Source organism: Anser cygnoides, chromosome 1 (genome assembly GCF_040182565.1).
Source record: "Anser cygnoides isolate HZ-2024a breed goose chromosome 1, Taihu_goose_T2T_genome, whole genome shotgun sequence".
In the NCBI taxonomy this organism is placed as follows: Eukaryota; Metazoa; Chordata; class Aves; order Anseriformes; family Anatidae; genus Anser; species Anser cygnoides.
The window spans coordinates 211,609,607-211,636,747 of record NC_089873.1 but is presented as its reverse complement, the minus strand read 5'-3'; the positions used below and the strand labels follow the sequence as shown (position 1 = coordinate 211,636,747).

The window sequence follows — 27,141 nt, the reverse complement described above, 5'->3', positions numbered from 1 at the left end:
GACAAATCTCAACACAGCCTATAAAATTCAAAACCGCTGCGACGCAGCCTGCCGCGTGCCTGCCTGCAGTCTGCAGGGCCCGTAAAGCGACGACCGGACCGCTGCCCCAGCAGACACGCGCTGCGTAGGAAGCAGAGATGGAAACCTCTGAGGTGCCTGGAGCCCAGCCTCCTAGCAGATGAGGGATTTACCATAAACAGAAATAGGAAGAAAAACTGTTTATTTCAGTGAAGGTAATGTTATTTAAAGCGGAACAAAACCAAAACTAATGTGACAGGTTTGGGAAGCACAGCCAGTTCCCACAAAGCCAGCGGGACGTGGGGCTGCTTTCAGAGCCCCGTGCAGGCTGTTTCCATCCTTCGGGGTCTTGTGTCCTGCAAAGAGCCACTGCCCTGGCTTAATCTGTAGGACTTTCGTCTGCCTCTGCTAGACTCCCCTGAAAAATAAAATGTGAATGTCAGTGCAAGTTATTCTACTTATTTGGGGGTTATTTTGTTAGCAAGCTGATGATACAGAGGCCAGTGCTTACAGTTTTAAGAAATGTATAATGGAACGGTTGTATTGTTTGGAAAGATGCCCTTCAGAGAGCGAGTGAAGACCTTTTTTTTGTGAATTTCACAGCCCTGGGATCCACGGGAGGAGGAGCAGGTTCAGAGTGGACACATTTGTGGAGGGTGGATCCAAAAAGACCTCTAAATGCAGCGGTCTGGATGCAAGCGGTGGCCATCGGCAGAGCTTCTTGGGACAAGGACGGCAATGTCTCCTGGCAGCGAGGCTTTCCCCAGGCTGTTACTGCATGCTGGAGAGAAGGTGCTGCTTTGATGGGCCTTGATCTGAGCCAGTTCGTTGCTGTGCTGTGTGTGTAACTCTTTACACGAGAGGACATTTCTTGGGATATTGCGTTCCTCAGAATATTACCTGCCAGGCACCTCCTGTCTTTGCTTCTGTTCCCTGGGCTGCAGTTTCCAACCTCTTCCCTGGCATCTCAGTGTTTCCCTGGTATTCTCCTATGTTTAATGGCTTTTCTTATTCATAGAGTGTGCAAAATTGTAGCGCAATTCTTAAGCTGCATGTCCTCAACAGAATTTATATACACGCATTTTATCAAATCTGTCACTTCTGGGTTCCTGTGACATGTTTAGAGTCCACCTGTGATGGATTAGCAACAAAGACGGCAGGCAGCATACCTTCCCTAGCCTCCCTTTTCTGCTCTCCTCTTGTCTGTTTTGTAGGTCATGCTCATACTCTGCTAAAATTTTGGGTAATCATGTCTTCTATCCAGTCTCCTTTGCATTATGTTCAGTGCTGGATTTCGTCAGCATCTCGAGACTATGACTGCCATACTTTAATTAACTATCGACAGGAAAAAGTAATGTTTCCCATCTATGTGTCAAAGTTTGCTTGTTCTATAAGATGTAGTAGATTCTTCAGTGCAATTTAAAAAGAAATTCAGCATTTTTTTTCACTTTTTCATACCTGAAATCTCATGTTGCACTTTAGTCATGTCACTTTTCTTTCTGCCCACAATAAACCTAAAAAATAAGGTCTGAATTGTGGTTGCCTTGGATGTACGTGGGGGTTATTACCCAATATAACCCCCCTCAGTCACCTCTTCAAATGATAGAACCAGCATCTTCCAGTTTTTTCCTGAAGACCACGAGTTTCTGATCCCAGGGCTCTTCTCAGCCTCCTGCGCACGTGGCTTGAGTCGAGGCCATCATTTTTTTTTTCCTTCTTCCTTCCGTTTTCTCTTCTCCAGTTCCTTCCCTTTTCCTTCTGCATTCGTAACGAGGCGAGGCAGGATTTATTCATTTATTTAGCCAGGGCGCTTTTCCTTGGAAAAGCTGATCTGATGAAGCTGCAGCAGCTTTGACTCGGTTCAGACGAGCCGCGTCACTGCACAGCAGCCTCGCCGAGCAGCCGTGGGCGCTGCGGGAAAACCCCACGGGCACAACCAGAGCAGAGGTTTGCACCTGGCTCTCCTGCCTGGCAGCTCCCTGCCCGCCCACTGCGATGTCTGATTTTTGTCGTTTCGGCAGAGATCTTGCATTTGTTCCGAGGTAGACATAACTCTTGTTTTCCGACAAGTCCTAGTATTTTGTTTGGGCTTTCTGCAGCTGTGTTGTGATGCTGATGTCAGCTCTTGAAGCAATCGGCCTGAATACGTTCCTATTTGTAGGAACTCGGTATTTTTACATTAAACTGCCTTTTGACCTAAACCAAAACAATTTTCTGCAGTTACACGGCTGAGTATTTGTACTCTGTTTTTGTCCTCCCTGGCACCTTTCAGCTTGCACTGAGAGAAGAGGGGGAGCAACACTTATTGAGAAAGGAGAAAGATGTGAGGAGAGTACAGAGAAGTTGCAGTGCTCCAAACCCCTTCACGAGTGTTGTTTTTAACGGGGGACAGGAGGCCCACTTACCTCTTTTGAAGGAGGAGGAGTGGTATCACGTTTTTTTTCCTGTCTTCTGAGTTGCCACCTATAAGGGAAAGTCAAAGTTCTCAGTGAACATGAGCTTTGGGCAGGGATTTCATGCAGAAGAAGGTGCAGGTGCCTTACGAGAAATGCTGCTTATCTGAAATCACGTTCTGTGGCATGGATACGCAAAACGACAAGAGAGCAGAACTGTGAAGTTAAATCCCGTCTCCTACCTGAGATCCAGAGACACCACAGATCACCGGGGCAAGGGGGAAGCATTTCTTATAGCTGCTCTGGGGACTCCAGCATGGGGTGGAGATACCCAAACTGGTTGTACAGGAGGTGGCTGGGTGCTAGGCAGTCCCGCTGCCAAGAGCAGAACGAACTTCTGCTCATCCCGCTTCTTGGCGCAATAAATTAGCCCAGCAAATCTGAAGCATGTGGATGTGCAGAGACCATCGAGGGGAACGCCAGCTTTCATTTTCTGGTGTGGGATTTGGAACGTTCTCCCTGCCTGTAGTCATATTCCCATATTCTTTCAGTTAAGCTTATAAAGCCATTTGGCCTGGGAAAAATGTGCAAAACAGTAAGAGGATAAGACAGCATTTATCCTCTGCACACTATTTTAAAATCTTTCTCTTTTTCAACTTTTGTTTGCCTTTTTTTTTTTTTCCCCCAAACCTCAAAGGAAAAAGTAAATGAATTGAACTATAAATTTCAAAAGAGAAAAAGGGAAGAGACACTTAGAAAAAAAAACCACAGAACTATATGAAAAATTACCCTGAAGGTAGACAACAATTTTCATTTCAAAATTTCTATGGAAACCTTTTAGAGAATGCCAGAATGGATTAAAAAGTGTTAAGCTCTTGCTGCCATTTCTGGACACGAGGCAGCTGTGACAAGGCTTTGTTCCCAGCTCGGAGCACTCCTGCTTGCATTCCTCTGCGCGTTGTCTTTGAACCAAAAGAAACCTGGTTCGCAAGAGAGGCGGCCCGTATTGTGCAGTGAACAAAGAAACGCCGAGAACCTCGGTTAGAAGTTGTTAGTTGTTGGAGTGTCACCTACCTTTGGATGTACTCGGCAATTTCAGCCCTCTTGTACACCAAAATGCCCAAAACCAAGAAGATTAAAACCAGCGTCCCAACCGCTTTTCCCATATTCTTTACAGCTCCCCCTGATTGGAAAGGAAGACAGAAAGAGAGAACGTTACACTCTGCGCACACCAGACATTTCTGGCACCAAAAGTGAAGAAATGAAGAAGAAATGGCAGCTTGTCAGATATGCACAGGAATTCCTGGGTGCACGCACTCGGCTCCAGACGACCTGGTGCTCTCGTGTGTAATCCATCCCTGCTGCTCGCGTCTCCGAAGCACCTCCACCACTGCCTGCTTGGGAGCCACCAACGTTAGCATCATTCTCAGAAACAATCAAAAGCCTTGAGGTACTCAGCCCAGCAGGTAAAGTAACGCTACATCGGCCTGGAAGCAGGGATTCTCTTTGGGACGGCGAGGTAAGGAGCTCGAGGACAACCAGTGAGGTTGGAAAAAAACAGGAAAGCTTCCTAGGTTGTTCCCTGATAAGGGCGCACAGATGAAGAAATACCCAGATATAGCAGATAAGCAATTCGAGCTGAACATCTGCTAATGGCTGCGGCTCCAGCGTGTAGTTAGTGGCTGGATAAGAATGGGAGGTTGTTCTTAGGGGAAGTGAAAAAGGGTTCGCTCCTCCCAGCACACCTGGGCAGCCCCCAGGAAGACGAGCAAAATCCTAGAACTTGGTGTTTGCCTTTCTCCAAGAATTGGGAGGAGCACAACATTGCCGCTTGGGTATCTTCACCGCCACGCCAGCAGGTGAAATATCGCGATGGGTTGATATTTCAGGAACAGCTGATTCAGCATACAAGATGTTAACTGCCCAGAAGAGCTTGATTTCTCTAGTGCCATTGGGCCTATTACCGCTCGAGCAACTTGCCATTTGCCTGGTCAAATAAGCAGCAGAAAGATCTCATCATTCTTCGTCAGCAGCAGAACTGATGAGCAAAGAGGGTCAGGGAAGAGCCTGAAAGCTGCCAGCAGTCGGGTGCTGGTGGGTTTGGGAGTGCTGCTGAGTGACCGTGGCGTTCTGCTCATCAGCAAGTTATTGCACGTAATATATAGGAAAGCAGAAGTGCATCTCTCAGGGGTACGTGCCAGGAAAATATTTATTTATGCCCTGTTCTCCTAGGAGTGAAACTCTGCTGGAGATCTCTGTTAAGAGGAAAGGAAGATTCTCCTAAGAGGGTTTTGATGAGCTCAAAAGACACTCCTCATCAGCTGTCTTAATGAACCGTGTGCTGGCTCGTTGGCCCCTGTGCTTAATGGAATCGATCTGCAGTTCCTCTGGGTGCCCTGAGAGTAGTCAGAGAGAGGCAGGCAAGGCAAGCACAACTGGAGGGGTAAAAAGAAGTGAGATAAGAGAAAAAAATAGAATAAATTAGAATAGAATAAATTAGAACAGAACAGAACAGTTCAGTTGGAAGGGACCTACAAAGACCAGCAAGCCCGAATCTGATGTATTTAAATAGGAAGGGAGAAAAAGATGCCACTGAACCAAGTCCAAAATGATTTGGAAGTATAGGAGGGGAACTGCTGAGCTTGTTCACGAGAAAATAATGCTAAGAGAGGCCATGCGACGCGCAGAGCAGTCCCACCCCACCGCGCTTACAGTAGTACGAAGGAGGTGGGCCGCTGTCAACGCTGCCTCCAAATCCTTCCAGCTTGCAGTCTGGAGGGGCCCACCCAAAATTGCAGTGGCAGTTTTTCTTGTTGTTGCACACCTAAAAGAAAATAAGTAAATATTTTATGGCGTGAAAGGTACAGAAGCCACGTGGCGGCACTGCGTTTTTCCAGGGAGTCAGCCGCTAGCGCAGCGTCTCGGCAGGACCAGCAGCGAAGGGCAGGATGAGATCCACAGCCTGGGATAAATTTGCTCCTCTCCTTTAGCTGCCAGCATGGAAATGCTCAGCCTGCTTTGTGTGCAGCTGACAGACAGGCGCTCCTGGCCACGGGCTGTCAGGGGCTTCGTGGCTTGTACCTATCGTTAGGTGCCTGCTGCATCGGCGACGTGGGGGCAGTGGGAGCCCCCGACCCATCACCGCGGCAATGGTCCTGCTGAGACAGGCCGCAGGCACAGCAGGGAGGAGATGACAGCACGCAGAAGGTGAAAGATGGTTACGTTTGCCTTTTTGCCAGCTTGGTGGGAGTGCTTTTTGCATTGCTCAAGCTGTTTTCATTGCAGAATTGGAAAGCACTTCTGTAGTCCTTATTGACTGCAGATTTACCCTGCTCTTGCGTACATTGTCCCTATTTCTGTGATGACAACAGGAAATGTCACAAACACGTCCAAAATGAATTTGTCACCTTCATGTGACTCCAAAATCATGGCTTTTGCTACCATATAGGGCGCCGACTCCGTTGGCTACACATTCATGTTGTGCAGGCTGGACTGGAACCTCACCCTGATGCCGGGTCGTGCTGCAGGGCCAGCCGGTGCGAGGTGAGCTGTTTTACCTCTCTTTAGTTGCTAGCTGGCTGATTTTGTATGGTTTGTTGTTAGCCCGGGGTCGTGATACTGTTTGGCAGTACGGACCCAAAGCTCTGCTGCCCCACGTCCCAGATTTGCTCGCTTTCCCAGGTAAAGGCACAAACACAGCGGCTGGGCTTCGAGTGACGTTTCTCTCCCCTTCCCTGGGGCGGCAGGGTGGAGGCTTGCTGTCTTCACTTTGCCTGAGCCATACAGAGCAATAATTATTACATCTCAAGGATGCTTAGTTTGGAGAACTGATTCCCAAGGAAAAAATGTGTCTTTTGGGGTCATAACCCTTCTCTCTCCGGAGACAGCAAAAAGATGTGGTTATTCCAACTGCATTGTTACCAAGAACATAACTGCGGGTGGACCCAGCTAGCTGCAGCTGGTGGCGGAGCAGAAGAAAAGGGGACAGCAGATCCCTCCAGCTGCGGGTTGCCAAGTTTCCAGTGTGACTTTTCTTACAGATTCCCACTGATATTACAGCCAAAGGCCCCGCAACAGCAAATCTTCCCCATACTCTCCCTTAGCACCCACAGTAACGCCCAGACACATCTCCTGCTCACCTACAAACGTCTGTCTGGAAAGAGGGACGGGTACCCTGAAAGTGACATCATAGAAAAACTGACGTGTGAGATAGTTCTGCCAGTATTAGGGTCTGAAAAATAGGTTTTATATAAGATTTAGTGCAGCCCATGTCATACAAAATCTGCCATTTCTGTGCTGCTTGCGAGGAAAACAGCGTTATATAGCTGAGCATGCATCTTTTAGAAGCTCTCTCCAACCCCAGCTAATTTAAATTCAGTAGCACTGACAGGTGCAATGAAGGATGAAGCGTTACGATGTAGAAGTCAGCTTTTACAATAGCTGAGTGAACAGAGACGACAAACGGTAGAAGTAACCGATGAGCACTGCTATGAAGAGCTGTGGACTGTCAGAGCACAATCTGGGAGGAAACCATGGGTGAAAACCAAAATATTTTTGTGCTGCTGAGCTGGAAACCATTATGGACTTCTACCGTTGTTTTTGAGAGACAAATTCACATTTCGTATATGCTACTCTTCAAAGGATACTTAGAGGTTTTCTACCTACCCCTTTGCCATTGCACCGTTTCTCCGTACAGTCGCTGTTGAGAAAAGCTGCACTGACACACGTCCTGTTTATACATATCTGCAGAAAGAGACAGACCTACATTGGTGAAAAGGTACGATGACAGATGCCAGGAAAGGGCATTGACTGCCGAATTGGGATAAAATTACTGAGAAACAGCCTGGCAAGTCTTCTCACTCATTTCATTTCATCCGAGGCTTTTCATCCCCTCTCTCCAAACAAGCATCAGGGGAACATAAAATGAAGGTCTTTGGTTCCAGGGTCAAGACAAACCAAAGAGATGGAAAAAAAGACAAAGAAAAGGGAGATGGAACAAACCCACTGAGGGCTACAAAATGCACAGAAACCACTTCTACCTCAGGAGTAATTCAGGACTGAAAAAAAAATGAGAGTTATGCCAGTCTTAGTAGGAAGTACCCCACGTGCCTGCTCTGTTCATACCCGTCCTTTGGTACCTGCCCGAGGCTGGAGGGGGATCCTGGGCTGGACGGGCTTTGGGACTGACCCCACACAACCATCCCGATCTTTGCACACACACACAACCCTATTTTCTCAGCGTGCTCTGCAGAGCCCAGCAGTTGGTGGCTTGGGAAATCCTGTCTCAGCCTGCCCAGTCCATATGACATGAACAAGGCCTTGGAACTACAGAAGGTGTTTTGTTTGCTCCGTGAGTAACCTGGAGCATCCTCATATCCCCAGGAGGCACACAAGTATCTCCTCTGGGCAGGAGGAGACTGGAGGAGTTACACTTTCAGCGTTTTGCCTTGCAAATTAGTTAGTTTTGGAAAGACTATTTGCATTTGATGGGTGGTATGAGACCCATCTCTCCTGAAAGGGGAACTCTACTGAAGCCAGCACCGATGGGCTCCTTCCCTTTTGGTGGAACTCAGCACCTGCGCTTTTCTTAGAGGTATTTTTGCTGCCACATGGTAGCAGGAAACCGATCCTTTAGTCTGCCACCAGCTTGACAGAACTTCAGCTCTCTGTGTGGGTCAAAGGGAAGGAGTGAGCCCTGTTCTTGGAAGAACATTTGAAATTCTTTTTTATGTGCAACAGATAAGCTTCGACTTCGGTTAGTAGCTTCAAAAGAAGAGGAGAGTCTTTTATGCCTGAGAGGAAGAAGAAAAAAGCCAACAACAAAAGCCAAAGTGATGCGCTGTGATTTTTCCGCCTCTAAAGGAGGCTTTAACACTTCGGGGCTTATCGTGGAGGTCATGAACATTTTCTTCAGGAACAAAATCCTTCCACTTAGCCTCCATCCTATTCTATCCCTGTATCTCCCTGGCCCTCCACGGGTACCTTGTTCCTTCCGCACGACGTGCCGTCTTTCACCGATCCGTGGTCAGGCGTGTCCAGGGGCAGGTGGAATTCGAGCCCCCAGCAGAGCTCGTTGTTCACGGTGGTCTGAACCACGGTCTCGCCGTCTTGCCGGGCTGGCACTTTTTTGATGTTAGCACACTGCACTCTTCCGCAGAGGATGTTCCTGCGACAGGCAGACGGACAGACTGCTGCAAGGTTTGTAGGGACGTCGGAGGATGTGCTGACCCGTGGCGCTGGTGGACAACTGCGCTGCCGACTGTTTGAACGCCCTGCTATGAATTTGGCCTCTCCCAGCTCACACCCTTGGAGCAACCCGGGCATGGTCAGAGGTTACGGCCGTCCAGGGCCGATCCCTGCAGGCAGTTCCCATCCAACCAGCCCTTTTTGGAGGTGTTTGACTAGCACTGACACAGACCCTACGTTGCCAGGTGGCGTCGGTGCCATGGGACATATAGGCACAGCCCTTGGCTGTATCTCTCCAGAAGCAGCAGAGACACATCTGTTTGTCTTTTTGACCCTCAAATTTCATGTTTTGCCATTTTTTTTTAAATACTGTATGAGAAATACTGATATTTATGCCAAGAATAATTAGGTAGAGTTCTTCAGAAGCTCGTCTCTGTGCTCAGAGATGGCAACAGTGAAGCTCAAGTTCTGCCTGTGCAGTGTTCAGCGGGAAAATAGGAAATAAGCTCAAATTCTGAATTTGCACTCTAGCGTCTGCTCTGGTGACAGCAATGCCCCAGTCCTTGGTGAACTGCCAAGTGCAAGCATAAGGAAAGGTCAGGTACTAGTGCCTGCGTATTTTTGAGTGACTATTAATGTGCACATGGACAGCAAATCTCCAAGGTGACCAAACCTCCTTCCTTTTGGACCATTATCCATACCCACATTCAAATCCTAGAAAAAGGATTTGCAGAAAGACGGAGCTTTGGAAAAGATGTGCTGACTGATGGCCACTGCACATGGCAGCAACATGACAAGAATTAGTGATAAAGGAAAAAAAAAAAAAGGGGTTAGAGACCCAGTTATCAAACGGAACAGGAAAACCCAGCCCTGACCCGCTGCTGGGATGACCCCTTAGAGAGGCAAGCTGGGAACGCATTGTGCCTAAACCCAACGCCGTTGAAATCAGGCTGAAGATTTCTTGGAAAGGGTGCTGGGGCTGCACGCCCCTTACGCAGGCGATGTCCCGCTCCCGCTGAGCAGCCAGGTGCTGGTGGCACTCACTCTTCCCGGCACTTGGTGTAGTAGGTCCCGTTCCAGCCGCAGTTCCCGCAGCGGTCGCCTCGGGCGTTCACTTCCCTGAAGCAGCTCAGTGGGGCGCGGTGGGCAGCTGCAGAGGGAGAGAAGGAAGGAGGTGTTCGTGGCGAGGTGCATACCTGCACCCTCTCGCCCCTCCTGCTGCTCCGTGTGATCGCCCTGAAAGGGCCTGCCGTGTTCTGTGGATTTTTTAATTTATTTTTTTCCCAGTTCTTTTTTGAACCAGAACGATCAAGGTGAGAATGAAGAGGCTACATGAAGAGATCTGCCACCGAGAGATCAACCAATGGTCAGAGAACGGACCGTGGTCATTTATCCAGAACAACCTGGAGCAGAAGAGGAGAATACAGACTGCGAATCTTTCCCAAGCCTATTTTTTTTCCCCCCTTTAATTCTAACTTGCTGTATAACACAGGTCTTGCATTCATCCTAAAACCAGAATCACCACCGTTACGTTCAGTACCAGCAGCACTGATCCCGTCAGACACCAGACACAGCTCACAGCACGGTGTTCCAGCAAGGCAGAGCCATTTCTAACCCAGAGAACTCCCGGTGTTTTCAGAATATCTTCGTATTTACCAGTGTTGTATACAGGTGACAGAGCACTAAGGGGAAAGACGGAGAGCCTGCGGTCAATGCAGGGCTCCCACCAGGCTTTCTTACAAATTTTGAAGGATCCAGAACCTTCTCAGTGTAAAACCAAGTGCTGAACTTCCCAGTGGTCCTGCAGAGATGGACGAGGTTGCTCTGGTGGCCATATCAGCCCTTCACGTGACAATTCGTTCAGTGTGATGACAGAGATATTCTGCCTCATCGCTATCCTTGCCTTCTCCAGCAGTGCCCTTCACGAGGAGCGCTACCACCTTCATGTGCAAGGGTTACGGCTTCCCAGAGACTCCAAACTTCTCAGAAACGTGGCAGAACACAGAGGAACCTGGCTTTGTTTACAGAGGACCTGCACACGTTCATCACGAGATCTACAGCTCAGCTGTTGTTGCCGATGGGGAAGTGCAGAACGTGCTCACCCTGCCACAGCCCAGGGCACGCTCTGGGGAAGTTGGGCACTTCCTACAGAACTGAAATAATCTCGGAGAGGATGTGGGCAAGTATTCAAAAATCGCTTGTAGGCTTCAAGTTTGAACCAGGGGAAGTTTGGATGCACAAATTGGGGGTGCTGTTGCTTTCAACAGCATAAGGGTGGTCTCACCGACTCTTGCCAGCACACTTCTGGGTCTCTCTACGGGCAAATGTCAGCCATTCCCATGGCACGCAGAGCATGGAGTGGTCCTAAACAGCACTGCAACCACTACTGCCTGAGAAAACCTCTTTTCTGATACCCCAACTATTGAAAAAGGATATATTATACTATATTTATATACATATTGTTTCATCTATACAGTTATGATGCAAAATCATGGGGTATTTCAAAAGTATTCTGTAATACTTCCCCTGCCAGGGGAGGTTTAGGTTGGATATTAGGAAGAACTTCTTTACCGAAAGGCATTGGAATGGGCTGCCCAGGGAAGTGGTTGAGTTGCCATCCCTGGAGGTCTTTAAAAGACGTTCAGATGTAGAGCTTAGTGATATGGTTTAGTGGAGGAGTTGTTAGTGTTAGGTCAGACGTTGGACTCGGTGATCTTGGAGGTCTCTTCCAGCCTAGATGATTCAGTGTGATTCTGTGATTTTTCTGTGCAAGTGCTTACATTCTTAGGTAACTCCTCCAGATACCTACGCCTGCCTGCCTTACAAAGGGCAAACGATGAATTCTCAGGGACCGCGGAAAAAAAAACGGACTTTTTCAAAGCAGAGGGCAGGGAGAAGGGAGGATGCAGGAGTTACAAGGCAGGAGCTAATTCTGGGCCGGGCGATGTGCTGCCATCACAAACGTGGCTCACCTTTGCCGAACAAAGCCTTGCACTGTGCCTCGTGGCTGTGGCACTGCCCCTCGTAGCAGCGGTCGTTGTCCCCGCAGGGCGTCCCGTCCTGCTTGAACACGTCCACGGGGCAGGTGGCCGAGGAGCCGTTGCAGTACTCCGGCAGGTCACACGTGCTCCTATGTTCTCTGCAGACTTTTCCTGCGGGCTGAAACTATAAAAAAAAAAAATAAAAAAATGCACACGAAACAAGTTTGGATTGGAATTTTTTTTTCCAGAATGGCTGCTCCAAATTATTCAAATCGACGTGGCAAAATCTTAGGGAATGCCCCGAAAGTGTAAGATGAAGAATAACTTAAATTTGCAAAACTTAAATTTTGCAAAATCAGGCAGAGCAAGGAGTGGAGGAGGGCGTGAGGGGCTCAGGTCCTTGCTGTCCTGCTGGGAGAGTGCAAGGGGCGATTGTTGGCATCCCAGCAGAGAAACGTGGTTTTTTATTCATGCCTTTCAGGCTGAACAAGTCAGAAATGCCTCTAGAGGTACCCTGCTGCTAGATCTTCCCTGAAAGCTTTCCTTTTGGCCACACTTGTGGCTGTGGGATGTCTGGTCCAGGACTGCCAATGCCTGTGGCTGGCTGGTGGGTGCGGTGCTGTCCCTGCACCCTCGTTTGCTGCTCCTGCTGGTGGTTTTCCCCTGACATAATTTCACTGTTTCAGAACTATTTGTTCTCTGTGGAAGCACGAGCAGATTCCAACCCTGTTTATGCATATTTTCAGGCCAAATATACTGAGAAATACAGGAAATAGACATGATAGCACCGAACGAACAGCTCTGACAAAGAGCTCAGGCATTAGTTACCCTACTTTTCAAGTAGCAGCAGGTCCTGCTGTAACGCACCTGACACTTGTGACAGCATTCGCCTCTGTAACAAGAAGCCCCCGGTGCGAGCAAGCAGCTGGAGGAGAAGCAGCATCCCGACTCGAGGCATGCCTGGGAGTGAAACACCAGAACATCCCGCTGTTACAGACAGGTTCTCACTCAGGTGATCCTCTCTAGCTTAAGAGACATGAAATTGCAGGGAATTCAGGGGGAAGCTCTGCTCTTTTCTGCTGCTCCTCAGTTGTGGAGCTCTGTGTCGCAGGGAATTCTGCTTTTGAAACCGTGCCTGTTGTTCTCTCGGGACCAAAGCTTCCATCTCATCCCCTCTGCTCATCAGCCAACCTGCCTGCTTCACAGGGGTGCTCCAAGAACAGGCTCGTTAATGTTTCCAGAGTGCTTGGAAACCTCTCTGAGTCCAACAGGAGAGATTGTTCTCCTTTTCTGTCATTTTTCCCCTTCTTTTGTACTTTCCTTCCCTTTTTCAGCGCTCCTAGCAATAATCTACCAATTCCTTAAAAGTTCAAATTCCCTGCCCCAAACCAGTCAAGGTGCAGACGGACTCTGAACTTTGTCCCATAAACAAAATAAATTACTGAGATTTCATGGGTACCTGGAATGTAGGGGTATCTGCTTTGTAAGAAGAGCTGATCAATAGCTTTTTAGCATAATAACAATGAAAGGAAACAGGAGCAGCAATGAATTATCACACCGGTACACAAACCCTAAGGAAGAGGAGATAACCGACAGAAAACAAGATTTTCTTTGGGCCTCCTGGAGAGACCAGACTTGTAAAGTGGTATTTGAGAGGGAAGGGAGGACGTTGTAAAACTTATTGTGGGGTGTTTTAAGGGGATTGTGACGATGTGCACAATGGGATGGCTGGGAGAAGGACCAGAGTGGGGGGAAAGGGAGAGCCTAAGGTGGACTGGGGAGGAACAAATGTGGGAAATGGAGAGGTGAGAGGTTAAAGGGGGTGATAAGAGGGGCTTCTGCTCAGCACACTTGTATGGCTTAACCAGGCTGTAGAAGCTCTGTACAAAGAACAACTTCACACGTTGCAAACGAGAGTTCTTGCTGGAAAACATAACCTTCCTGGCGAGCCACGACTGCACGTCCCAGCGTTACAGCAGCAGAGATACCAACATGCAAGCGCTCTTAAAAGCACTTTTAGAAAACTCTTCCACTGACTTCAGGGTAAATTTATTAGAATAAAGAAGAGAAAAAACTCTGGTTTTATAGACAAGAAGAGGGCAAGTGGCAATAATTTGCCTATAGAGCTTCTTGGAGGCAAGGACATGCCCCTTCTGTGGACTTTGAATTCTGACTCGGTTTTCCTGTCTGCAGACCCCTCATTTCTAGGAATATCAGTGCAGCCAGAAGGCAAAAACCTTTCCAAGTGGACAAGGTGTGGAGCCATCTCGTCTCCCTCCCAGCAGCTCCTGGCCAGCCCCTCGCAGCCAGAGCCCCGCCGCAGCACGAACTCGCCCTTAGCTCTGCACTGTCTGCTGAGAAAGGTCCCTCCACAGCTAGGGAACAACAGTTAAGCTATCTCTAAATTTTACACAAATCGTGTGTATTCTGCACACAAATAAAGCCATGTTTGGGTAAAACCCCACTTGACGGGTGCCCATGGAAGTGGAAGCCAACGGGCTCGTTTGGACGTGTAACCCTTCAGTGTTACTCCTTCCCAGGAATTGGCGAGCATTTATAGTCACAAAAAACTCTACAGTTTTATTCACACCATTCTATCCTGTAGATTGCAGTGAAATATTTAATTGCTAACCTCGTCAGTGCCGCAGTCGCATTCTTCGCCTTTTTCCAAGACACCGTTGCCACAGAGTTCAAAAAGAAATGGTTTTAAAGATGGTATGTTGAACAGACAAGGCTTATTTTTTCTTATTACTTCATCATAGTATTCTCTCATAGTACAGTTACTGAATGCCAAGCAAGATCTGCAAGAAAAATATTGATTTTATATATATATATATAAAACCATACCATATACATAAAGTAATTGGTGGAGTCAAAGAATAACAGATAGATTAACTAACAAAGAGGAATATGGGAAATTTTAGGGGAAACAAGGCTTTTTTTTTCTTTTTTTTTTTTAAAATTTTCTTTTTTTTTTTCTCTCCTTTTTTCTTGTATAAAGACATGGGAGACAGCAATAGCTGCCTGGAAGGAGAAAGGAAGAGGCCACAAAGTGGCTTTGAAAGTGCTTTGGCCTTGGAAAGGTGGAGGTGGAGGGCAGGAGGCACGAGATGCAGTGTGATTTGTTACAAACTGCAGTGTGCAAAGCAGATCACGGGGGTGAAAGGGATCTGCTTGTTTTCCTGTGACCGCTACAAAACAGCCTGGAACATGCAAAGTAACCAGGGTAGAAATAGGGTGACTTCATGCCTGGCTGCTCGAGTAAATGACATCTACTGGTGAGCAATGCAGGAGTGTGGGCGTGAGGATTTCCAAAAGTGAAGCTAAGTCATCTCGTGCAGAGGATTTGACAGAGAAGCTAAATAGAGTTTGTAATTATATGAATTAGGAGGAAAGCTGAAGTAAGGTGGCAAGGTTGTGAGCATGATGCCAGTATCAAAGAAAATGTTGATGTGGCCCGAAACAAAATGAGAGCTTGCGGTAAGTGTGATATCAGGCAGCACTGCTGGGACATCGGAGCGACTTGAGCAAGGAGCAAGGCTCTGCAGCCATCCCCTAAGCGCTTGCATGCCTTTAGGGTGACAGATGGCTGGACGGGACTGGTGAGGAGCAGCGGGTGACACCATGGCACAGCTCAGCAGCACAGCGGATGGCAGGTCGAATGAGTCAGAGAGAGAAGTGCTGGTGATGTGCACATGGAAATGTGAGTATGGGCATGGGAATCGCTGCAGGAGTTCTGGAAGAACTATTGCCTAAAGTCAGAGGTTGGAGACAAATAAGTTTAATTGGTCCCTCGGGATAACGAGGTTATTATCCAAGAGCTGACAGCAGAAGCTGAAGGAGCAGGGAGCCACGAGATGCAGTGCTCTGACTTGCCGAGGTTTTTCACCCCAGCCCTTGTGTGCTGGGTCCTCGATCCCCTTTGGGTGGCTCCCAGGTGGAGCGGAGGAGAGGCACTGCCACGGGCAGAAGCAGGACCGCTGCTCACCCACCGAAGTGCCTGTTTCCATGCTGATCTTACTGAAAGCACAGACACATCTGGTAGGAGACTGGTTTTCTCTCTTAATGTCTTTAGGGAGGCTCAGTGGGTCTTTGTAATGAGAGGGTCTGATATTGTTCGTCAGCATTAAGCCAGGAGCCTGTGTCTTCTGGTCGATGCAGCTTGTGCATTTAAGAAAGTGAATCAGAGATTTCTTCACCCTGAGAACAGGATCTTGGGATTCGGAAGCAGAAGAATCTGCAACGAAGCAGCCTTCCCTGCCTGCTGATGTTCACTGCACGTTGGGAGGGCCTCCAGAGCGAAGAGGAACGAGGCATTTTAACAGCAGTGTTACTGGAGTGCTGGGAGCTGACCACAGGGGTGCTCTTGGAATATGGTATGGTTTCTTTGATGCTGAAAGAACGGGGGCTGACACCTGCCAAATATCCTTCACAGGTTTCAGCAAATATTAGTTAATTAGTGCAATTATTTTTTCTTCATTGTGGTTATATAATGAGGGAGCAGGTATGAGGAGCAGCTCCTGCCCCACGCAAGGCAACGTTTCTGGAAGATTTATTTTCAAAGGTAGCAACCCTACACAGGCAGTGCAAGAGGAGGGGTGCAGTAACCCCTAGGTCTGCAGGAGGCATTCAACCCAGGCGTGAAGAAGCCAACAGCAAGCAGCACTTGGAGAAAGCAGATGGAAAATGAATAAAAAATTATTCTGTCACCAGTGGGACCAAGGAAGCCGAGTTTGCTGTGAATTTGTGTCTCAAGGAGAGCTGGAGTCTCTTGTCTTATCTAAAAACCTACTCTCACAACCTTGTTAAGAACTTGATAAAGAATGGCAGAGAAATTTAAACTGGAAGGGACTTAATTTGGCAGTCCCTGGTTCTACCACCAGGGCCACCTTAGATGCCAAGTAGCTGCTGGAACAGAGGAATTAAAAGATGTTGTGGAGGAACGGGCAGACGCACGCCCCTACAGCGACCCAGCAGCTGCTCAGAGCGGGGCAGCAGGAGGCAATGACCCGATTTTCACCCAAAATGACGTTGGGAGAACTTTACTCACCCCGGGGATGACCGCATGATGCATCCTCTGTGGGTGCAGTTGCAGTTGCAGAATTGGTCGTGGAATTGTTTCGCGTCGTCGTGGTCGAAGCCCAGGCTGTGGCCGATCTCGTGCGCCAGGGTCATCACATTGCTGATGATGTCCTGGCCAGGGAACTGCAGCCGGGGAGAAAAAACACAGGTCCACGCTTTCCTAAGCAGGGGATGCTGATGTGGGCAAGTTCAGGTCCAGAATTCCTGCATTTTGCTCAGCAATCATACAATTTGTGCTAGCTGGGGACTTGCACAGCAAACAACCAGTTAGGGAAACCAAAACCCCTGAAGAGAATTGTACCGGGGAAGCACTGGGGAATTGTTCCTTCACCACCTCTTCTTCAAGCAACAACAAAAACAAGACCGACATCACCTCCTTTAGATGCCCAGTTTAGATGTTATCTTCTGAAAAACCTGAACCCAGGAGTTACACGGAATTAAATCACAGGGTTCACCGTGAATATGACAAGTTTATTTTTTATGATTTTTTTTTCTTCTTTTTTTTTTTTTTCTGGAACTGTGTCTTTCTGTAATAACACTGAGCAGTGATCGCCTTTGCTGTGTAAGTTATCTTGAGCCTTACACTGCATTTGTGTACACTGACAGACATTAAAACAACCCAGGAAAATCCATGTCCCAGCAGCTGGCTGGAAGTCGCCGAGCACCTTGAATGCCTGAACGTCTTCTTTGCATCTTAGGAGAGGTGTCTGCAATCTGCCCAGGTGTCCAGAGAGATCTACTTCCTCTGCTACAGCAAAATCTGGGCATAACTCAGGTTAATGCTGATTTCAAGAGGAAATTTGTGAATGGAAGGTGCTCTCCTTTGGCCAAGAAGCTGGAGCCTGCGAACACCGCTCGGTGTTGGGCTCAGGCTGCAGGATCCCGAGCTGGGGGATGGCATCCAAAGCAGCCTGGCATCTGCCGTCACTCACATCTCCAAAAGCTGCCGGGACGTGGTGCTGGGCCCCTGCTCTGGGTGTCCCTGCTGGAGCAGGGCTGGCACCGGATGGACCCAGAGGTGCCTCCAACCTCAACCCTTCTGGGATTCTGGGGTTCTGTGGCATTACAGGTGCGATGGGGGAGGATGAGTTATGGGGGCAACGTTACAGCCTGCGAGGTCTCCCCTTACCGAGACGACGCCGACCGAGTTGGGCTGGCACATCATCCCCTTCCAGGCAAAGCCCCGCTCCGCGTAGTGCTGGCCGCTGCAGCAGAGAGGTTTGGGTGTTAAAGGAAAGCAAAAACATCTTCATAATAACAGGATACCCTGCAGGAATTACAGCTGGAAAATAATGGCTTCAGGCAGCAAGGAACTCCTTCCTTGAAGATCTGTATCAGTGGGGATCTCCTTCCTTGAAGGAATCAATGGGGATCCCTTCGGCTTCCCTCTGAGCTCCGAGGCTGATTGCAGGCACTGCTCAGCAAGGTTTCCCTGTGTGCAGTGACTGTCTTATAGAGTAAATGCATATTTATACACACACATCATAGATTTTAGTGTGCAGAGGATTTGTTTCTTGTCAAAGGAAAGTAAAAGGAGCAGTCAAAACAGAAGCAATGTACTAGGTGTTAAAAAGCGAATGAATGAATGGAGCGCTGAAGTGAGTGCATCAACAGCGTGAGATCTAACTTCCCCCTCCTAGCAAAACAATTTAATTCAAATATTGTGCTGTAAACCACACGCCAATGAGTTAAGACATCTAAAAATGAATGGTTAATCTATATAAAATGGTTAACATTAAAAATGAGATTATAATAATTCAGTTACAGACAACGGTATGAGAATTGGAAATACGATATACACTCTGCGTGTGGGGAAAATACAAAAGAGGACAAGGAAAGGGAAGGGCAACGTACTTAAAATCCTCCTTGTACCAATTTACATGACAAATGGGCGCTGATTAGTACGCGGACTGATTAAGCCGAAACATTTTCTTCCGTGAGATGTCCCCAGGACAGAAAGCGCATCAGCGTATGAGCGCAAGAAGTGGAAGGGGAAGGGGATGGAGGTGCCCCCGCTCCTGCTCATCCCTCTCGCGGGCTCTTACAGCAGCAGCTCCACGTGGTCGTACTCGAAGCGCCCCGCGGCGTCCCTCTGGCACCAGGCGGTGAAGAACTGCAGCGTCTGGGCCAGGCTGTGGGTGGCCGTCACCTGGTCCCCCCCGGTCCACATCTCCACCGCGCTGACGACGACCTGCAGCTTCATGCGCCTGTACACCTGGGGGTGGCGAGCCGTGGGATGCCAGGAGGTGGCCTCGAGTGGCAGCAGGGGAGGTTTGGATTGGGGATGCGGGAGAATTTCTGCCTGGAGAGGGTGGCCAGGCACGGGGCGGGCTGCCCAGGGAGGTGGTGGGGGTCCCTGTCCCTGGGGGTGTTTGGGAGACGTGTGGATGTGGCACTGAGGGACGTGGTTTGGTGATGGGACTCGGTAGGTGGCTTGGTGACTCTGAAGGTCTTTTTCCACCTAAATTACTCTATGATCTGTGACCCCGGGCTCCACACTTCTTTTTATGCGATTTGTGCAAGATCCAGGTTCTCGCTCACACTGGAACAGCTGAGCATTTTCTTTATTTCCATGAGACATATTAATTTAGTAGGTCTTTCTGTGCAGCTCATTTTGGAGTGGCTGAGCTTGGGCTGGTGCCCCAGCACCCTGTCTGTGTATGCACACAGAGGAATCAGCAGAGGAACACCCAGTGCTCCTTCCTAGCTCTCAGAGCAGGGCGATGATGAAGTGGAGATCATAATGGGATACCAGGAAGCACTCAGCACCAATAATGCATATTCCATCAAACAGCTTAAAGGGATAATTTCGTAATAATTTTTACACCGGCTTCACTCACACGTGAAGGGATTTTTTTAGGGGTGGGAGTTACATCACTCGGGAGCCCATCACTTCCCCAAGAGTGGCTGCAGTCAGAGGATGAGCGCCCGTCCCTTCCCAGGACAACCACCATCGTCACGACCGCGTGCGTGCTCACCGTGTTCAGGAGGTTGCTAATGGAAATGAAGAGGTGCAGCATGAGGGTTTCGTTGTAGCTGTTAGCTTTGAACTGAAAGGGGAGAGGGGATGCGTCACAGCCTCGCGATGCCAGCGTGGGGAGCAGCGGTCGCTCCCCTTGCACCTTACACAGCCCAGCCGTGTGTCTGCACCAGCCCTTCCCCAGCTGAAATCCTAATTAACCACATCGGATGGACCCGCGGTGGGATTTCTCACCCCACTGGGGCTCTGCTATTCCGAGAGGATGGCTCTTGGCACCGACAGGAGCCTCCTGTCCCTGCTCATTCAATAGGATGATGCAGGGAGAGGCGTGCTTGTTATCTGCTCCCATTAAACAAAAGCCCGGTCCCACAGAGCAGAGCTGGTGCGTTGGGGTTGTGGGGAGGCTGAATCACCACCTCTCGTGGGGTTGGAGAGGGGGGCACGGCTCCGGGGCTTTGCTGCCTTCCCAGGACGTGTGTTCCCATGGGACCATTCCGCACCATTTCGTTCTGTTCAAATAAATACCGGAGTAGTTTTCAAAACGCTCCAGTTATCCCGGAAACGGCTGCTTAGGTCTGTCCCCGAGCGTGTTACAGCAGTCAGACCTCATCACTTGTTTTAAAACCATTTTTTCTCTCAGCATCAACTCACAGCAGTGCCCACACACGGGCTGAGCACCAGTGGCCCCTTCCCGTGGCGAGAGGCACGCTGCCCAGCGACGTGCTGTGATTCCCTCGGGTGCCGAGAACCAGTGGCGGATGCCCCCCTTCTCCTCTCAGCACGGGCATTAGAGCCCCCTGATTGCATAAATGGGGCTCGGAGCAAAGAAGAGCCTCCAGTACAATGCAGCAGCTGTAGCAAAGCACCACGGCGCTGAGTTCTGGCACTTACCAGCTCCTGGTTGGCGACAAGAGCCAATTCCAGGTACCTGGTGGGCACGGGCAGGCTGTGGAGCCCGGGGACCTCCTGCAAGTGAGCAAATGGCACAGGTCACACACTGCGGGGTGCTGTTTTTTCACCACATTGCAAAAAAATGAGGTGCTGTTACTCAACATGGTCCAGAATTTCCCTGGTACAAGAACATGGCAAGTATCTTGGAGCAGGAAAAGCGTTAATGAGTGCCGCAGGTAATCAGGGACAGAGCAGAGAGATTCAGAGACAGGACACGGCTGTAGGCTGGGGCTTCCTGGTAGCAGGGGTTAACCTGGCATTGCTCACATTAAATTGCCTATACGCTGCAAATTTTGCACGATTGTCCTGTGGCTCGGACAATTTTAACCATAATTTTTGGTGCCACACAAACACTGCTCTGCATCACAGAGAGGATAGAGTGGGGCCAGTGCTGTTCCAGCATCCAGCATGAATGGCAAGAAAAGGGACATCAGCAGCTCATTGCTGGGGCAAAGTGGTCCTGGACCGAAGTTGCTCAAGCCACAGGAAAGCCACATAAATAACTCTTGCTTGGCTTGGTTTCATTTTCCCCAGCACACCGATGTAACGCAGCTCAGGGAGCCCAAGCAGTGAAAGCCCCACGTGCGGTGCCTGGGCTCCAGCAGGTTCTGGAAATGTGGTTGTGGGCATTTCTTGCCTCTGCCTCTACATTTTGTACACTCAGCAAGGTAACTGGTGGTTTCAGTCAGTTACATCGGTATAGAGTCATGGAATCACAATCATCCGGGTCGGGAAGGACCTTCAGGGTCATCGGCAGCCTTAGTGGCAGCACTGTCCCATGTTTTATAGTATCAGCATGCGGCCGGATTTCACTGCAGTGTGGGGACTTCCCAACCCCAGAATGCTGTCTCTGGGTTCAAAGTTTTGTTTTTAAGAGATGGAATTTACTCGTTGGCGTGCCAGAATGCTGCAGCGTAGTCCGCAGAGCTGGGCTGCAAGCCAGTGGCAAGCAAAAGCCTCTCTCACTGCACTGGGCTCTGGGGACAATTCCTGGCCTTAGTAATTCCCTGAGAGCAAGGGCAGCCCTTCTCACCTGGGAGAGGAGGAGGAGCAGGAGGAGGAGGAAGAAGAGGAGGAGGAGATCTTTGCTCTCAGAAACACAACAACCGTCTTGGCTGCTGTACAGCTATGCATAGCTACAAAACTGCTCTTGCTTAAGACCCATTTAAGCGTGGGGACTCGTCTCTCTTCTCTGATGAACAGATACCACTTTATTATTATTATAAATTATCCCCTCTCTGGCAGATTCTCAGTAAATTCAGTGAAATTGTAGCAATTTAAAAAACTATATTTCCGCCATGGGAGCTGATAAGTAATTCTTTCATCTGAGTGTTTTGTATTACTATCAGAAGGCAGCATCTCTGAATGTCACTCTTTATTTCTTTCACCGAATGCAATCACAGCACGCTGGCATCGGCCAGGCTGTGGCTATAAATGATCCACACTTGTAGGTACAGAAATAACACTTTATCTCGGCTCTTTTGACAGCAGGGACAGCAATGACAAAAGTCCCCACAAGCTCTGGAAGCGTTGGCAAATCAAAGCAAATAATTTTTTTTGACCAAGGTGTTTCCGAAAACGAGCACATCAGCAAGGTCCCGTAACAAATGAAGCCAGAACAAGCTCATTTCCTCTGATAACATGGAAACAGTGTTCCTGAACAGAAGAGGAGCAGCAGATGTGTGTGTTTTGACATCATTAAAGCTTTTCCCACGTAATTTAAGCCAAGCAGGTCGGTACAGCCCAGCTGTGCTTGTTGTGAGGTGAAAACTGGGGACACGGAGAGCTGCTGCTGTGCATTGCCCGGATGCAAAGGTGCATTAAATGCAGTGCCAAGGGAGTCAGACCCGGATCAGAAACTTCAATGTCGACTTGAGCAAAAATTCCTGCTGGGTGGGAGGCACCTGGCTCGCAGGCATGATGCTGAAATCCTCTCCTTCCAGACCTGTGGTCGCATCACGCCCAGCGTTTGCCCTGCCCCACACCTTTACAACACCCTAAACCAGCGGACGGGGGGCCCTTACCTCGATAACCAGGATTTTCCTGCTCCCGTTTGTGATTTCTCCCTCTGCGGGCAGGCGGTCCTGGCGCTCCCTGGGCACCTGGCAGAGCGGGGGCGAGCCTCCTGCCGGCGCCTTTCGGAAAATGAGGTGCTGAAAGGTCGAGGAGTTCTCCACCGGCTGGATCTCGTACCTCAGGTCTCCGATTTGCAGGACTCCGCTGAGGATGTTCCAACAGAGAGGGAGGTAAGAGTCACGAAGGAGATGGCTTCTTAAATTATTTAGGAAGCGCAAAAAGACCCAAAGTGCTGGAGGTGCGGGGCAGCCCTCAGGAGCTTGTGCCGTCAGCTGGGAGCCCCAGGAGCATCCTCGGGGGTTCAGGGCTCTTGGGACGAGCCAGCTTTTTACGTGGTTTTGGAAATAGGGGATAGGAAAGGTTCATTTTAGCTCTTTCATACCACTGCTCCTGTGGGCAGGGATGCAGTGAGATGACACAGGGAGCTCACCTAAAACACCTTCTGTAGGAAAAAGTGTCGTGCCCAAGGTTTAGTGTACATAAGACAGCCTTGAAAGAGCAACCAAACGCCCCTACAGAGGCGTCTTTCTGTACGTTTGGAGCTGGCGCTGTCAGACATGAAAATATCCCAGAAAATACCCCAGAAGCGGGGTGCACCTGCAGAGGAAGGTGTCCCCAGCAGCGCTTGCTCACTATGAGCTTTTTGAATGCAAGTCTCCGAAGCGTTTTGGCATGCAAAACCTGCTACCTGCCTACAGCCTGCCGGAGGTATGTAAAACTCATTTCTTGGCCAAATGTTTCATTAAAGTCTGATTTTCTATCAGTTTTTTTACCTCGGCGCCTGATTTTCATTTACCTATGCACCATTTAGATCCCTATGGTAAAAATTGCTCCTGTATTTCCTCAGCTGTGTCGGAGGATTTGGGTGCCAGCCACAGGATGGAGCAGAAAGCAGGCAGAAGGGGGATCACCTGCTCTGCAGAGGGACACAAAACCCTGGCACAGCGACCGTGGCACCAAAACCCCACAGCACCCTACCTGATCCCAAAGCACGTGCTGACGGAGGCGACAGAGCCCGGGGAGCCCTCCACGAACCCCTGGTAGAAGCAGTCGTCCTGCAAGGGGCAAGCAAGGCCTCAGCCTCGGGAAAAGCTCCTGCACCAGGGCTCAGAAAATGCATCCGTAAAGGGAAACACGAGAAAACAGCCCGCAAAAAAATCTGTCCTTCCATTTGGGGCAGGAGCTTCGTGTGCGAAAATAAAAGCTGCGGGAGGTAAGCAGGGAAAAAGCAGGAGGATGAGTGGGATGGAGGAGGCTGCAGCAGGCTGAGGGAGTGTGGCAGTGCTGCCTCCAGTGCTAATAGAAAAGGGAATATTTGGATAATGATGAATTTTGGGGGGATATTTTTCAGATTCCTCAGCTTTTCTTTTGATGGAGTTAAATTGTTTAAAAAAAACATTAAAAGTTGGAAAGGGAAACCGAGTGTTCTGATCAATCTCAATTTGTTTTCCCAGGTTTTAGCAAGCCTTTGTACAATTTGCTTCCTTTTGTAAACAAATAGTATAAAAAAAAAAAAAAAGTTTTCAAAAACAGCATCCCCTCGCTGTGTTTGGTGCATTTGAGTGGCCCTGTGAAGGGGGGACATCTGCTTCTGTCCCCCGGGGCACCCCAGGCAGACCCCAGCCCTCACCTGAATGTACGGAAACTCAGTTATCAGCTCCCCCTCCGCACCGTAAGTGAAAACCGGGAGGTCCTTGGCTACCAGATTTCTGGAAGGCAAAGCAGAATTTCTCAGGGCGGGCTGAGCTCCGCCACGGGCCTGTGCAGGAGGAGGGAGAACTGAAGAGCCTTACTTTGCCTGCGTCAGGTGGACGACGTGGTAATTTCCTTCTGCCTTGATTAAATAAGCCTTGTCCTCCTGTAACGCAATGCATGTTAATATTCGGGGTATTTATTTATTTTCCATGGTCCCTGCCTTCCCTGCAGAAGCCCTGTCTGCAGGCTGGTTTAGGGGGCCGGAGCCGCCCCCCTCCCATCTCCCCGTCCCCCCTGCAGCATCCCCCTGGGCAGAGACAGGGTTGGGTCTGGCATCTGGGGGCTAAAAAGTGTTTCCAAAATCATTTCCAAACCAGCGCCTGACCTCTGTGGCAGCCCCGTGCCTTGGCTCCAGCTGCCTCGGCACCGTCACTTCGGAGTAGACGATGCTCGACGCTTCAGTAAACCCTGGAAAGGTTCTGAGGTTAGGGAGCAGGGACGCGGCTCAGACCAGGCTGGGAGGATTTCCCACCTCCGCAGTGCAGAGGGAGGGTTTTAAGTGGGAAATTTTAAAAATCTGGCATATGTAAAACTGCAGATTCTTCAAGGAGAGGCATAAAAGAGGGGGTTGAGCAGTTCTCTTCACTGCTAATACCAACTTCTAATGAAGTTTAGGTACAAGAAACTCCGGAGAACTTTTGAAAAGGGGAGAAATAAGATGATTTCCAGAATTTCAAGATGCTGAGCCTAGCGCACATTCTCCTGCTCATGCCCCCAGCCCACGCCCCCCAGCCTATGTCCCCTCATCCCCGTTGCCCATTCCCATTCCCCATTCCCAACCTCTCCCCCATCCCATCCCATCCCATCCCATCCCATCCCATCCCCATCCCCATCCCATCCCCATCCCATCCCATCCCATCCCATCCCATCCCATCCCATCCCATCCCCATCCCATCCCATCCCATCCCATCCCATCCCATCCCATCCCATCCCCATCCCATCCCCATCCCATCCCATCCCATCCCATCCCATCCCATCCCATCCCATCCCATCCCATCCCCATCCCCATCCCATCCCATCCCATCCCATCCCATCCCATCCCCATCCCCATCCCATCCCATCCCATCCCATCCCATCCCCATCCCCATCCCATCCCATCCCATCCCCATCCCCATCCCCATCCCCATCCCATCCCATCCCATCCCCATCCCCATCCCATCCCCATCCCCATCCCCATCCCCATCCCATCCCATCCCATCCCCATCCCCATCCCCATCCCCATCCCCATCCCATCCCATCCCATCCCATCCCATCCCATCCCATCCCCATCCCATCCCTCTCCCTGCCCCATCCCCCTGCCCCTGCCCCCCGTCTCCCTACCCCTCACCTGGGCAGAGGAGCAGGATCAGTCCCGCGACCCCCGTGCCCCTCAGGGGTGGGCACAGCCCCGTCCCCATCCCTGTGCCCCTCATGGCCTGCAGGGACACAGCGTCAGCCAGGCCCCCTCCCCAGCTCCCCCAGCCCCTTGCTGGGCTCCCCCAGTTGCCACCAGAGCCCCAGGCCCCCCAGCTGCCTCCAAGGCCCCGTTCCCAGCCTCTCCCACCACCAGCCCTCATGGGGCCTCTCCATGTCCCACCCCACAGGGACCCGTCCTGCCCCCACCCCGCTGCCACCCAGCCCTGCCTCCAACTGCCGCCTGGGCTCCAGCTGCCACCTCCCACTACCTGGAGCCCCTCCACCTGCCACCCCACCACGTCTCATCCCACCCTATACCATCCCATCCCTATCCTTATCCCATCCCATCCCATATTGTCCCATCCCCCTCATCGCCACGGCCATGCCTTCTCCAACCGCCACCTGGGCCTGTTCCGCCACCTCCCACCACTCTGCTCTCACCTCCAACTGTCACTATCCCTCCTCCACCTGCCACCTATCCGCATCCCATCCCATTCCCCCCATCCCGTCCTCTCCTCTTTCCCCTGCCCCTCCCCATTCCCCTCTCCTTCCCCCCATCTCTTCCCCTTCCCTCCTCCTGCTTCTCCCCATCCCATTCCCTCTCATCCCATCCCAACCCATCCCCTTCCCCCCTCTCCAACTCCCCATCCCATTCCCCTCCATCCCCATCCCCATCCGATCCCATCCCATCCCCTCTCCTCCCCTCCCATCCTCATCCCCATCCCATCCCATCCCATCCCATCCCATCCCCATCCCATCCCATCCCATCCCATCCCATCCCCATCCCCATCCCCATCCCATCCCCATCCCATCTCCATCCCATTAATGGCCATTTGGCCATTAATGCCCAAATTGTGATTGTTTGAACAGAAACTTGGCAATGCATGTGTCCACCCCCCTGCTCTCATCCCTCCATCCTCCCAGGGGCACAGCAGAGGGCTGGAGGGCCCTGTCCAGGTTTGGCACAGCCCATGGCAAGGATGTATTTTCAGCAAATTTCCCCTTTTTATCATCTTCAGTGTGAGAAATGAGCAGATTCACCCTGAAAACCCATGAGCGGCCCCCGGACAGCAACTGCCAGAGCACGACTCGTGGCTGGCACCAGCGAGCTGCCATCCATGCCTGGTGCTGATCCGAGAGCAGACTTGGAGCCGCCTCTGAGCTGCTTGCACCTTCCGGGCTGTTTCTGCTGACTCCTTTCCTTTCTGCAGCCCCAATTCAGAGCCTCTGTGCCAGCACTTGCCCCATCGAACTGTGCCAAGGAAGAGGAGGCGTACAGAGAGTAATTGCAGCTGTGTGCAGAACACTGAAATGCAAGGAGATG

The 27,141-nt window shown here is 50.3% G+C and overlaps 1 protein-coding gene across 6 annotated transcripts; it reads right to left on the bottom strand.

The window, feature by feature from the left end:
- Positions 1-299: 299 nt before the first annotated feature.
- On the bottom strand, positions 300-26,341 carry LOC106042406 (disintegrin and metalloproteinase domain-containing protein 9-like). 6 transcript variants are annotated; one of them, XM_066990072.1, is made up of 23 exons: positions 26,220-26,332; positions 25,750-25,837; positions 25,022-25,057; positions 24,748-24,830; positions 24,461-24,525; positions 24,298-24,376; positions 23,646-23,722; positions 22,616-22,811; positions 20,532-20,606; positions 19,639-19,710; positions 18,706-18,875; positions 17,790-17,865; positions 16,629-16,783; positions 14,211-14,379; positions 12,446-12,538; positions 11,570-11,762; positions 9,642-9,747; positions 8,394-8,577; positions 7,077-7,154; positions 5,124-5,235; positions 3,486-3,594; positions 2,424-2,481; positions 300-436 (listed from the first exon to the last, which is right to left on the bottom strand). In XM_066990072.1, exons 2-23 carry the CDS (start codon positions 25,832-25,834, stop codon positions 398-400), a joined length of 2,310 nt encoding a protein of 769 aa, XP_066846173.1. In that variant the 5' UTR covers positions 25,835-25,837; positions 26,220-26,332; the 3' UTR covers positions 300-397. The 6 variants fall into 6 exon arrangements, 5 of the variants coding, with proteins under 5 accessions (XP_066846173.1, XP_047904011.2, XP_047904012.2 ...); XM_048048054.2 differs by having other exon boundaries at positions 25,750-26,336; XM_048048055.2 differs by lacking the exon at positions 25,022-25,057 and having other exon boundaries at positions 25,750-26,335.
- Positions 26,342-27,141: the final 800 nt, after the last annotated feature.